The 14,526-nt window shown below is 43.2% G+C and overlaps 1 protein-coding gene across 2 annotated transcripts in view; it reads right to left on the reverse strand.

Moving 5' to 3' along the window:
• KIRREL3 (kirre like nephrin family adhesion molecule 3) overlaps window positions 1–8,145 on the reverse strand; it is a 761,063-nt gene extending 752,918 nt beyond the window's left edge. Inside the window, exons 1-2 of one of the 2 annotated variants that reach the window (XM_033171779.1) lie at window positions 8,109–8,145; window positions 2,121–2,584 (exon numbers count right to left, since the gene is read on the reverse strand). In XM_033171779.1, coding sequence (XP_033027670.1) covers window positions 2,121–2,443 — 323 coding nt within the window. In that variant the 5' untranslated portion in view covers window positions 2,444–2,584; window positions 8,109–8,145. Of the gene's footprint in view, window positions 1–2,120; window positions 2,585–8,108 lie in introns of those variants that run through there. The other variant, XM_033171780.1, reaches the window with a different exon arrangement.
• Window positions 8,146–14,526: the final 6,381 nt, after the last annotated feature.

The raw sequence follows: 14,526 nt of genomic DNA on the forward strand, positions 1-14,526 counted from the left end.
CCACCTAAGTATTGAAACATAGTACCTTTATGGATATATATCTACATATGGACAGAAGTCAATATGAACATCAGTAGGGACTGCAAGCAGCAATTGAAAGGAGAAAGCTTTCTGAACACATCTCACCCCACTAACTCCTTTAAAGTAGGCTTCAAGTGCTGGCTTGGTATTAGCCACCAAGCTGATCTAAGCAGTGATGTAATAATTGTATCGAAGCCAGCTACACTCCAGTGGGCTAGTAACCCAGTTTCATGTCATCAAACCTAGTTGCACACCAATGAAATTAGGTTCTTCTACAAGAAGGAGCAGTAGCATCTCTGAGAAAAAGAGACTTTGCCATCACCTCACCAGACACTAAGGAGCTATCAGAGGCACACTAGAATCATATCCAACCATGCTGAACAAAGCAGCTGCTTTTAAATACCATCATCTTTATTTTAACAGAGCACCAACTTTATTTTAAAAGAAGAAATAAGGTGGAAAAAAGAAACTCAAACTTCCAGTCTCCCCTACATATGTATTCCCAATGGTACCTAAGGGTATGAAGCGAAACTGCTAGCTCTTTTAAAGGAGGGGGTGGGTGGGAAAGAGTTCTATATTGCAAAAACCTGAATCTCCACTACATAGAAAGCATAAGCTTTGGTGCAGGCTTATCAGTTTAGTGTAAAAAGTAATTCTTTGTTTTAAGTGCAAGAGAAGCAGCACGGAGAAAAGGCACTATGATACAACATAGGCAGCAAAACTAGAGCAGTTGTAAACAAACTGATAGTTGCACAGTCTCATGCTTTCAGTAAAAGAGAATATGATGGGGTACAAAAGCAATTTCTCGATTAAGCACCAAAGCACTAACTTTTCTTCTTAATTTAATCAACAGATGGACCTGTTGTGTTCATTTTGAAAAACAAAGCGCACACACTGGTCCCCAAGAGCGATGCTGGGATGGTGGGTGAGCAAAACACAGATGGCACTCAGCTTTGGCACAAGGTGATGGTGGGTGTTTCCAGGGCACATGGAAAGCTGAGTTATCCTCACTCCCCTTATTCCACAGGTGAGTGCTTTTGCCCACAGCCATGAATAACATTATAATAACCCAGAATAATTTATGGGTCTATTCTCCAGACATCTATAAAAATGCAGTAACAGTTGCTGTGGAAAGATGCAATGCATGTAGGTGACCCTAAAGGGAAAAAAGCACCTGCCCATCACTTGTCTGCACAGTGTTTCAACATATGGCATAATGGACTTCAAACCCAAGTCACCTCACCGTGTGTACCTACTGCTCCCTCTCCTGTAGAAGCAGACAAGTCAAATTCAAGTCAACGTGACACCCCAGGAAAAAAACGCACGACTGTTCTGTGTGCAGCCTTTATGTATCCAATGGACACAGATACCTGAACAGAAACAATCAGGAGACTATAATTACTAATACCTAAGAGAGACTGGTAACGCACCTTCCCGCCGCGCCGCTATGCACGCTTGCTGGGAGGGTCTAAGCGGCACTTACTTCCGAGTAAACGCGCTCAGGCTCGGACGGCCTATCATCCTCTCATCATCATCATTTTAAAAACTCATCACCACCTCCTCTGTAGTCCTATTCCCCAGAAGCAAAAATAAAAATAAAAAATGCACCCCCTCCTGGCTTGTCTATATATGGAGGAACAGAAACATTTGGAAGCTTTTTAAAATAATAATAATATTAATATTAATAATAAAATACACGCCAAGATCTCCCCTCCCGAACAGTAGCTGAAGCATAACAATAGCAAACTCATTCCGTCCGTCCCCCCGTTTTTCATTCTGGTGGGGATAGATTTACAAAAAAGCATACACCAGCTGCTTAAACCCTTCATTTCCAACTGAAACAACGATACGCCAAGAAGAAGCGGCGGTTGGGGGCTGGAGAGGGGTGGTGGAGAGGAATAGCAGGGGGATGAGAAAACCAGCTCCAAAAACAAAAGTCAGCGGAGTTCCTTCCTCCTCCTCTTTTTGCCCAGCTGCAAGAGACACATTGGCCGCGAATGCCTTCATCATCATCACCACCACCGCACCATCATCCCCAACCCACCTGGAAAGTTAGAGAGAGAGAGAGAGAGAGAGAGAGAGAGAGAGATGGGTCCTACCTTGACTGAAGAGGAAGAAGCAGAGGAGGACGAGATCTGTCTGAAAAGCTTTCATTCCTTAAGAGTTCGGCGGGGAAATAAGAGAGACGAACTTGCGCGCTTAAGCAGTTTGGGGGGCTAGCTTTATCTGCCTCCCGTTGCTCTCGCCTGCCTTCTTCTGTTGCAGAAGCCCTCTTCCTACACACCGGCGAAGCGTTCGCTGGTTTGGCAGCAATAGCGGCGGCGGCGGCGGCGGCTCCTGCTTCTGCTGCTGCTAAGGCGGAGATGGAGTTTCGTTGCTCAGCCTCGCTCGCTCTCCCGGCGCCTACCTCCTCTTCGCTCATGTACGCGCTCTTCTCCGCTCCATTCCCTGGCTCTCTGAGCTTCGCCAGCCTCCTCCCGAGGAGCTCCTCCCACAGCCGCTGCCTGGACTGACTGACACGCCGACTGAAGTAGTCTTTAAAGAGGAACGACTTGCGAGCAACCTGAGAGAAGAAGGGTGGTGGGGTTATTCTCTCCCCCTTCCTCTTTTGCCTCGTCTTCCTTTACAAAATCTGTGCTGCTATTATTACAAGTTCAAGTAATATTTTTTGTTGTTGTTAGTCCAGCCTGAGACACCCCGATCCCTGGGCATGTTTTGCTCAGAAGAAGCAAACCCCTACTGAATTCAATGAATCTCCAAGCTCAAGGAAGGCTGCCTGTGCCATCCGCACACCTGCCGGAGAGAACCTCGCGCGGAAAACACTGGAGTTTACTTCTGAAGAAACGGCCCTTACGCGACTATTCCAGGCGTGTTTTCTCAGAAGTAAACCCACTGAGGTCAATGGGATTACTCTCTAGTAAGTGGGCATAGAATTGCAGCCGTAAAGGGTTGGTAGGAAGGCTCCTCTTCTACAGGAATGAAATTAACATCTTCCCCCCACTCCTCCCCGCCCCCTATGCCCGCTTTTGAAAGGGAATCTTGCAGCCCGATCCGGTGCATTTATTTATTTGCTCTGGAAACTAAGTCGCATAGATTTCGATGAGACTTGCTACCAGGTATATATGCTTCGGATGGCAGCCTTGCCGTGCCGATCTAATACACGGTTTACAGAGAGCCCAATTAGAACTTACTCGCAAGTAAGCGCATAGACAGACAGCTCCCAGTACAAAAAGAAAAAAGACAGGGAGATTCTGACCCTGAGCACACATACTGGAAAGTAATTTCTACGGAAAACTCGAAGCATGCATATAAGGTTGGACAGGGAACGTGGTTCAAATGCCGGGGGCTCCTATGCCTTTCAGAACCGCGCAACAGAGAGAGGATGTTTTAGCAGGTGCAACTTCGCTCCCTCCATATACTGTAGAATTCAAGATTGTTCTAAGAAGCAGAAGAGCACGCGGCAGTAAAGAAGCTGGCAATCCTCCTGAGCTACAGTTTGGATCCCAGGCAGGAAACAGGGAAAGGATGGTTGATAGTTGCGACTGAGTAAAATAAGCCTGCATTGTAAAGAAGCCCCCTTACTTGCTTTTAAGCGAAGTCCTCTTTCTCCAGTTGTAAAGGGAAAGACTTCAAAATGAAACAGCTATCAAGAGCGCAAAGCGCTACCAGTCCCTTAATGCCGCAAGTTCTTGGAAAGGGTGGCAGGTGAATAACCTGCTTGATTACTCTTGAGACTAACACCTGAGCTCTTGAAGATTACCTTTCCTGGAAAGCAGTGCTGGCGAGGAGGAGGGGAAAAAAGCTGTCTGAAAAGTTATTGTGAGGTATTTAAAGGGCTTAAGGCACAGGCCCCTAGCAGATGTTTGCATATACTTTTTTAAAAGTCCTCTTGAAAATGTAACAGCAGCAGCATTTGAAATAATAATAAAAAAAACGACAAGAGAAAGAGGTCCTGGAGCTCAAGCTCCCTGGGCAATTTCTGTTTCTCTCGTTTTTTCCAATCTTAGGGTTCACTTCTTCACAATTCCACACTAGTTAAGTTTATTTTTTAAAATCCTCATGAAAATTCATTCAGCATTCTAACATGAATTTCTCCAAATGACCACATTTTGGTATCCAATTCTGCCTAATATATGCATTTTTGCAAAGCAGTCCCCCCACCCCTAAATATAATGCCTTGTGGATGTTGTTTTCAATAAGCTATAAAATACACAGAATAATGTATGTAACAGTATTTTAATGCACATTTTACCCTAGTACGTGCATTTTTGCACACGTTACTTAGCCGGATAACTGCGGTGTAAAATTCAGAGAAGCAAGGATTCCAAATATGATGGCTGTATTTTGGTTTGTGTGTAGTTTCAGAAACTGCAAATTAGGTAGGTTCACTTTTAAATGTGAACTGAATCAGATTTTACCCTTGTCCCAGCCTTCAAAACCCTCTTGGCTGTATGGTTGTCAGCTTCTCCCTGTCTTTCTTAAAAACAAACAAACAAACAAACTAGATCTCAGGTGCTCTGCTAGATGAAAAAAATCAACAAATAATGTTAATTCCTATCCCTGCATTTCAATTCCAGGAAAAGATTTACCTGTTGAATTTCTGACCTGCCATGGAGCAAGCCAACACAAGGAGTACTTGGTGGCAGAGTGGGGGGAGACTAGATGGTAGGTAGCCTACACACCCTGTATTTTTCCTATTTTATTGGTTATTGTTTTTATACCATCAGAACTTAAATCCTAAACTTATTAATTTTGTTTTGCAAAATAATAATTTGTTCACTTATTAAGGGAGTTCTCTGTTATTATGTGGGGTATATGGATGATTATATAAGTACTGCTTGTTCTGATTTCTTAGGAGTCTTGACACCTGAGTTGCAATCTTATTGTTAAATGAAGAGTGTTCTTCAAAACAAAATAATAATTATTTGTTTCCCCCCCCACACACATAAGGGTTTATGTAATCCTTGTCCTCATTTATCCCTTTCTCTTTATTGTTTCTACTGGCAGACGTAAGAGAAAAGTGAAATAATGTCCTTAAAAAAAAACCCAAAACATTATTTCTGAAATATACTCAGATGAGCTTCCACAGGAAAGCAATTTCTGAGTTGCAGGAGAGCTGCTGGGAATATATATATATATATATATATATATATATATATATATATATATATATATATATATATATATATATATATATATATATTTACTAGATGCAATTTCTTATAATTCAGTATGTGTATGGTTGTTATTAGGAGAGATCCTGTGGAGTAGAGTTGTTCAGTCTAGACCCAACTGAGCTCCTGTTTCATGTACTGCAGCCTTTGCCCTCCAGATGTTTTAGTCTACAACTCACATCAACTCTAACCAGCATGGGGCTGATGGCAGTTGCAGTCCGAAATGTCGGGGTGGGGGGGGGACACCGGATTGGTGAAGGCTAATATAATGTTAATAGATATTTCACCAGCCACTGCAGGTTTTCTTACTACAAAGTTGCCGTAACAAAATCCATTGGGGAAAGGGTGGTGGCCTTGTGGTAGATCCCATGTTTTGCATGCAGGAGGTCCCAGGTTCAATCCCCAGCATCTCCAGGTAAGGTTCAGGAGGACTCACATTTGAAACCCTAGAAACCCACTGCTAGCCAGTAGACAACACTGAGCTCAATGGACTTGGAATAAGATTACTTCTGATGTTCATAGTTCTCATTTTCATCTAATCTTAAAGCAGACCTTCACAATTTGTGACATGGCAGAATGAATGCCATCTGCCATCTAGGCCAGTCCACAAAAACTACCTAGCAACCTCCTGAATTTTATGCCTGCCAAGGACTTGGGGGGGGGGTATTTCAAAAGCATATGAGAGGCAACAGTATATGGCTGGTGGTGCAATGCTTAATCAATTAACTGGTTATATTAACAAATTATGAAATCTATTGATCAACTAAAAATGTACTTCAATAAATTGGGCTGATTTTTTATTTAAAAAATAATTTGTATACTAGAAGCAACTTTAACAAACAACCAAACACCTAATGAGCATGAACTTAAAATATGTATTCTTCTTTCTACCCCATGCAGAACGACATGAGTCTCCTAGGGATACTTGCTGAATGTGCATCAGCACAAAGGATGGTGTGTGAGAGAGAGACAGAGACAGAGGCAGAGGCAGAGACAGAGTGCTTTAGATCAGTGATAGTCAACCTGGTGCCTTGGATACCAACTTTCTGACTATTGGCCATGGTGACTGGCAGGGCCAGATTTAGGTTTGATGAAGTCCTAAGCTACTGAAGGTAATGGGCCCTTTATATATCCAGCTGTCCTTCGTCAACAACAAATTGTCACTGTTTTTTGTGTTGAATATATGCTATATGGTTATTTATGGACCTAATAGGTATCTAAAGCCATTTTATTTGTTTTTTTATCTTATATTTTGGAAATGTGCATCCAGGTTTTTTTCCTTTAAATTTTTTGGGAGCCCCCAAGAGAGTGGGTCCCTAAGCTATAGCTTGTCTAGCTTATACGTAAATCCAGCACTGGTGACCGGATATGTTGGGAGTTGGAATCTAGCATCTGGATGACCACTCCTGCTTTAAATCAGTTGCTTTCCTTGCACGCAAATTTTAATTAAATAGTTAATTGACTAAAAGCCACGCAATAAATCAGTTAAGATTTCCACAGTTAGATGACTGCCAATGCCGTAGTCACAAATTGTGCAGGGGCAAAAATTTTAAGCCAGAGAGTAACCACTTTGAGTTAAGGCAGGAATGGGAAACCTCCAGAGGTTGTCTGAATCCAGCTCCTGTCCTCTTTAGCTAGCATGAGCAATGGTCAGGATCAAGGATGTTGTGTGCTAGAGTCCAACACCATCTGCAGGGCCACAAGATCCCTTGAATTCAAGGTAGGCTTCCTCAGCCTTGGCCCTCCAGATGTTTTGAGACTACAATTCCCATCATCCCTGACCACTGGTCCTGCTAGCTAAGGATCATGGGAGTTTTGTAGGCCCAAAACATCTGGAGGGCCAAGGTTGAGGAAGCCTGATTTAAGGGTTCCTGGTTTAACATATGGAAAGAAGCAGTTATCTACCGGTATTTTATTTTATTTTATTTGTGTGTGTGTGTTGTTGTTATTTTGAGGGGGTAGGGTTTTGTCAAACAGTAAAGGTCACATTTCTGTCTGATGTGTGTGCTAATCCCTACACCTCGGCATCTTGTAGATTATAAATCAGGCTGTTCTTTTCTTGCAGACACTTAAATCTCCTCAGACAAAAAATCAATTTGGAAAATGACTTTTTATAATCAACATAAATGTATACTGTTAATATAGAACAGCTTTATATATATAAAAAGAACACAGAGAGAAGTTATTAACTTTATGTTCTTAATCAGGGAGTGCTTGGTTGGGAATTGTTTTTGTGGGTAAGCCCTAATTCTAGAGGGCTTCGCCAACCTGGTGCCCCCAGATGTTTAAGACTACAGCTGTGCTGGCCGGTACTGATAGGAGTTATAGTCCAAATTTTATGGAAGGCTGGTGATGGTTGCTGCAGGTTAAGAAAGGGGAGGGTCAGTGATTTTTTTAAAAAAATGCACTACATTGTACTTGTGATGAGTAAAGCTGATGGGTATGTTTTTTTCAGTATAATAGAGCAGAGCAGAAAAGGGGAATCTATGACCCTCCAGAGGTTGTCTGACTCCAACTCTCACCAGCCCCAGGCAGCATGGCCAATGGTCAGGGATGATGGGAATGGTGGTCTAGCAACAGCTGCAGGGCCACAGGTTCCCCATCCCCATAATGGGGCTGAGTACACACAGTACTTTTAAAGCACATGACTTCCCAAAGAATCATGAAACTGTAGTTTACCTCTCACAGAGATGCAAGTCCTAGTACCCTTAGCTAACTACAGTAGTCAAGATTCTGCAGCAAAGTCGTGTGCTTTAAATGTGCCTTACATTTATGGTATGCAGCAGCCAGGGAGTTGAAACAGATTTTTGAAAACAATGCACTTCCTAGTTTTTTCTTTGTGGAATCCACAGACACAAAGATGGCCCAATGATACATCCAGAAAGTGGAAAAAAATTTTTTCCTTCCACTTACTTGTTTTCCTATTGCTGGACAACCTTCTTGTCTTCCCGCCATTCCCACGTATTTAAAGTAAAGGTAAAGGGACCCCTGACCATTAGGTCCAGTCGACTTGTGGCGCTGGGGGGAAACAACCACCCAAAGCTGTTCCCTTTTTGTTTTCAGTACAGCAGTTCAGGGTATAGGAGCGTTTTCACAAAGATGCAGGTGGCAACCTTGATTGCCTTGCTCTTCCCTCTGAGCAGCAGACAATTGGCAGGCAGGGCTTATGAGAGAATGGGGGAATTCTGCTGGGTGTGTGATGGACTGACTAGCCTTTGTGAAAGATTCCCTTCTATAATCTTAAAGATTATAGTGCAGTCCTATATAGTGCAGTCCTAGGCATTTCTGAAAATCTCACTGACTGGGCTCATTCCCAGGCAGATAAGTATAAGATTCCATCCTAAGGGGAGGCCAAAAAATTGTGTGGCTCAGGGAATAAAAGTATGTTTCACAACGGTTCAACTAACCAGCAGCTTCAGCATGTGGCGTTGAAATGGCAGTTATTTGGGGCAGAGAACCAAAAGGGGTATGTGCTGCGAAAAACACCCCACCCCTACTCCATTTCAACATGCCTGGCCACTGTTAAACGACATAAGGGCATGGAACTGATTAAAAGATGCCAATTGTCCACCGAGACAGAGCAGGGAGAGGAATGGAAAATTAGAAATGGTCAAGTTTCAAAACTAGTTGAGGAGCAGGTTCACGCGAACCGGTTCCTACCCAGCTTCCCTCTTCTTCCATGACCTAGTGTAGAGCATCTGCTCTGTGTGCAGAAGACCTCCAGTTCAATCCCCAGAAACTACAGCTAGGACTGGGAATATTCCCTTTCTGAAACTCTGGAAAGTCACTGCCTAGTCAGTGTAGGTAATACTGAGCTAGATGGACCAGTGGTGTGACTTGCTGTGAGGCAACTGCCTCCATCTTGTCTGCTGCTGCCCACTGCAGTCCCAAGTGAAACGCCTCAGAATGTTCCCTCAGAATTTTCCCGCCAAAAACCCAAGCTGGAAAGAAGGCCCAAAGTGCAATTAACTCAGGCTTCTGCTGCCTCAGAGATTTCATTCCATTTAAGTTGTAAAGGGTGTGGGCAGGAAGATCTGTGTGGGTTGCAGTGGTGGGGTTAGGGGCCAGGCAAAGAAAACCACTGAAAAGGAGGGGAAGCAGGCTAATTTCTCAAGGAAAAATGAGAATAACCCCTGTACATTTTGTCTCATGTTTCAAGTTCTACAAATGCTAGAAACCTACCCTCTTAAAAAGAAATGAAAGAATACTGGGGATAATGGTTCACTGGCGGTTGAGTCTCTTTTACCCCCCACCAGAGGCCCTTGGGTATGAAAATACTCTGATTTCGGAGGCTTTTCACTGTACAGCTTTCAATGAATGCTGAACGCCCACCTCTTTACCCTGACCTTTGATGCCCGAGACACATGTTTTCAGAGCCCACCCTGTGATTGTGATCTGTCTAACTGTTTTTAATGTTGAGTTTTGAAATTGTTGTAACCCACCCTGAGACCTGCTGGTGAAGGGAGGGTAATAAATCTGATGAAATGAACAACGATAGTACACTTGCTTCCTAGTCACAGAGGAATAACTAGTAAAGAAAGAAAGAAAGAAAGAAAGAAAGAAAGAAAGAGGGAAAAGTTCGCAACACTTATCTCCATGCCTCTTTTACCTGCTGTTTTACTTGTTTGTTAATATTTTTATTGAAAGTTTTTAACATGCAATACAACAAAAACCAAGCTAATCTAAAAGAGAAAACAATAAAGAAGAGAAATAGGTATAAAAACCCTCTATGACAATTGTTTAGGGAAGTTTTTAATGTCTAATGTTTTATTGTATTTTTAATATTTTGTTGGAAGCCGCCCAGAGTGGCTGGGGAAATCCAGTCAGATGGGTGGGGTATAAATAATAATAATAATAATAATAATAATAATAATAATAATAATAATAATAATTATACCATTTCCTTTATTCATATACAGAAAAGTAGGTCTTCCCAGCTCTCACCTGGGAGCTTCTGTTTCTTCCCCTACCCTCCCACCCTGAGAGATCCTTTTCCCTCTATCTCCTTTATGACCCCATCAATCCACTCCCTACTGTTTGCACAGGCAAGTACAGTGGTACCGCGGGTTACGTCCGCTTCGGGTTGTGTTTTTTTGGGTTATGGACCCCGCAACCCTGGAAGTGAATTTTGCCGCGCGGTCTGCGAATGTGCAGAAGCGTTTTGCACAGTTTGTGCATGCACAGAAGCACGATATCACGCTTTGCGCATGCGCAAAATGGACACTTGGGTTACATACTTTTCGGGGTGCGAACGGCACCCTGGAACGGATCGGGTACGTAACCCAAGGTACCACTGTACTTTCTGCATGTTGACGTCAAACTCTCAGCCAGCCTCTCCAGCATTTCTGTCTGTCCCTCTTTCTCCTGAGGCTCTGCAGTTTTCTCATGCTTGCCTACCATTTCTCCTCTGCTTCTCCTCTCCTTTGTAACCCACCCTTCCCCCAGGCTCCTGCTTTTTTCCGGGCATTGTCTTCTTTGGCCTTTCCTGGCAAGCACCCCACCTCTTGCTTCCCAACTTCCTGGGACTTCCCCTTTGTAAGCTTTCATCCAGTATTCCTATTTTGTATACCGGCACAAACTGCTCCTGCTGTCCAAAAACCTGTGTGAGGATTCTTTCACAGCAAGTGATTAGTTCTATGTTCAGTCTTGGAAGTGACAAGCCTTCTAATAGTGAAACTAGGCACAGTGTTGGAGATTATGCAAGCATACTTTAGTTTTGTTAAAAGCGCTCTCTCTCTCTCTCTCTCTCTCTCTCTCTCTCTCTCTCTCTCTCTCTCTCTCTCTCTCTCAGTGTGTGTGTGTGTGTGTCTCCCTCATCCCATTTCCTTAATTTAAATCCACCATGTTGCTAGTAGATTTGGGGTACAATAACAGGTACACAATTGACAGCAGCCTTGAGGCAGGGGGAGATTTCAATCCAGGAAATGGGAATGGCGGGAGAGGAAGAAAGTTAAAGCTATTTCTTTTCTTTTTCCTGGATCCCACCCCTAATGGCTGCTCAGAAACTCAGTTTGAATTGCATGTGTTCTTGTTACTACACAGATCTCAGTCCCTAGATTGCAGTCACCATTGCCTACCGTTCTCTTGGGGCCTGGGTGTGCACTGTGGACCAGTTTGAGGCATGTGCACTATTTTATACAAACAACAAAGGAGGTGGTAAAATTGTTTATGCACTGTGCAACTTTAGAGTGCTGGTGGGGAGTTGCATGGTGGTCAGCTTTCCCATGGGAGATACTACTACTACTACTACTACTACTACTACTGCTACTAATAATAATTTATTTATTTATACTCTGCCCATCTGGGCGACTTCCAACAAAATAATAAAATACAGTAATCCATCAAACATAAAAAGCTTCCCTAAACAGGGCTGCCTTCAGATGTCTTCTAAAAGTCTGGTAGTTGTTGTTCTCTTTGACATCTGATGGGAGGGAGTTCCACAGGGTGGGCACCACTACCGAGAAGGCATTCTACCAGGTTCCTTGTAACTTGGCTTCTCGCAGCGAGGGAACCGCCAGAAGGCCCTCAGCACTGGACCTCAGTGTCCGGGTAGAACGATGTGGGTGGAGACATATACAAAACTAGCTTATGTAGGGAAGGGAAGGCTGGAACTCTTCTTCCTGTCATCTTTTTTTCTGGTGTTGTAGGGAGTTTTATTTCCAAGGCGGATAATTCTTGACTCCTTCAGGTGGCCTGTTTATTGAACATTCATCTTGATTTGCTTGCACAAAGCTTACACAGAGGCTAGACTATGTCTTGTCCTTGTTGAGCATTTGGTCTGATTTGTTTGCAGGAAGGTTATATTGCCCATGAGCATCCACCCTGATTTGCTCGCACAGTGGCTATGCATACTCCTGCTAATCATTTGTTCATCCCATACTTATCAGTGCATTTCCCCATCACTTTCCTAATTGTAAAAAAGTGTGTGTGTGTGTGTGTGTGTGTGTGTGTGTGTATTTGTTGCACCAGGGCAAGAGAGCATTTTGATGCACTTTAATTGTGCAAACCTAAATTTCCAATATGTACTTGACTCTCTCCTGCAAAATACTGAGGACAGAATCACCTAACTGATCCTGTCAGTGGAAACCGCATTCACAGACTTTCACTGTACAATGCAGCTTCCCCCCCCCCCCCAATACTCCCTGAAATTGGCTTCGTGCAGGGTTGGGAGAATCCTCAGAACATCACATGTGGGGAGGAGAGCTGGAGTCATTCTGTTTATAAAGCTGAAAAGCTTGTGCTGCTGGAACGTTCAACATAACGTGATGGTAATTTCCTCCCTGACAGTCTGGAGGCAACCTCAGCCAAGGAAACTGTCATTTGCAGTCTGGAATGGTACAGGCCAGGAATAGTTTTGCTGCCTCATCTGCCATTTGTGTGAACTAGTCCAGGGTCCATTGCCATTCCCATGGAGCAAAGTAACACAAGGCTGCTTCCCATTTCCCACTTGGACTGCTGCTGCCATTCCCATCTTCCCTTGTTGCCATCTCTGCATTCTTGAACATCTGGAAGCAAACTCTGCCAAGTTTGTCCCTGCTTCCTCTTTGGTGCATTAACAACTGAGATCAACAGTGCATGTTATGGAGACATCCAGTGCTGTTCAAGAACAGTAGGGGGTGGTGGTGATGGGCGTTCGGTTTATTATTATGTAGTCTATTTTTAGGATGATTGTCCATCACAATCTCAAAGCAGTGTGCAAAAACAGCATAAAGCATCATAAAGATCAAAATCAATAAAGTGCCAATAAAAACAGACATCTAGCAATCCATGAAAACCATAAAAGTCCCTTCAAGAAGAGCAGCATAAAGCCAGAGCCTATGAGAACAAGTTTGAACTCCTTAAATCTTTTATTTTTAGTGAACCGGGGGGGGGGGGGAGAACCCACTTGGACTTGGACTGTGAGCTCCTTGCATTCCTTGTTACCAGGCCAAAGATGATGTACAGCTGAAAATGCCCCCTCTTTCGTTAAAAAAGAAAAAGTGGTAATGGGCATTCATCATTCTGCAGCCTGATCAGGAGGTTATTCAGGTGCCCTCCTCATGTCAGTGGTGATAGCTTCCAAACACAGGTGAAATAAGTTGATGCACTGCAGCCTTCTAGTTCCTCCACAAGTCTTTCCTATTAGCATTCAGTATCTAGACAGCTGCTCCCTCCTGCTGCTGCAGGAGGAATATGGCATAACCCTTTTCACAGAGTTTTGGAGAATCATTTGGAACTGTAATATGTGTTGCAAGGCTGTACTCAGCACTCGCACTGGTCTCCTCGCAGCAGCTAGAGGGCAGAAAGCTTTTTAGCAGTACATTCCAAGTGTGGAAAACTGTGGTTGGTGGAGGTGCCCATTTGACAAGGCAAACATTTGTTATTTTTTGCCTCTTATCAGGTTGACATGTGTGGGTTTGACACAGATTGTTTGGCAGTGTCTCCTCTGTAGGGTAATTTTATTGAAATAGAAGCAGTAGGAAGCTTAACACTAACCTCTGGACTGGACACTCAGCATTGAAAATTTGACACAGAGTTTTGCTACCAGAAAGCTTCACCATAATTTCTCAAAGTAGGTACCTTCCTTTCTGGAATGTGGATATTGGTTGCTGATCATCAAAAGCTTCTCTACTAATAATAAGTTGGGTGGAACCCATCATGGAAAAGCGGTGAAGAGGGACTTGTGTTGGACTCCAGCTCCTGTTAGCCTCAGATCAAATACCACACATATGGTGTGTTCATATTGCATTGACAGTGTTTGAACTACCCATGAGAAATTTCAGGATCCTTATCAATTGTTTGGTTTTCCCTTGAAATCCCTCAAATATTTTGCCTGAGGATGGTCCTCAAGGTTCACTTCTTGAATTGCTTTTAGGCAACCTTGGGTGTTAACTCTTGTAAAATAAGCACCTGTTCCCAACATAATGCTTTTCATTGCAGATCAGCTAAATATTCAACTGTGAGGCTTCATGTGATAGAGAAATATATATATACATGTATATATGTAAAGAACTTATGTATATGCATATATCAGCAAGCTGCTAGACTGGGGTCTCTCCAGCCCCTCTTTTTTTGGGGGAAAGGTGGCAGTTCTGCTTTCCAGGAGAAATTGTTTTGTTGTGAATTGATATCAAATTCAAAAATTGCAAGTGAAACCAATGTTCAGTGTGGTTCTAGTCCAAATGTTTTGGGCCTGTTGCATGACTTCATCCTGGTAGAAGCCAGGAAGTCAATGGCTGAATGGCTTTAGCCAGCTGAGCACAGTAATAATCACCTAGTAATGAGCTGCCTGGAGTCTTACTGCTTTTATGAAATGGAACAAAACACACACAAGAATAAGGAATCCAAGGAA

The sequence above is a fragment of the Lacerta agilis genome, chromosome 15 (genome assembly GCF_009819535.1).
Source record: "Lacerta agilis isolate rLacAgi1 chromosome 15, rLacAgi1.pri, whole genome shotgun sequence".
Taxonomy (NCBI): domain Eukaryota; kingdom Metazoa; phylum Chordata; class Lepidosauria; order Squamata; family Lacertidae; genus Lacerta; species Lacerta agilis.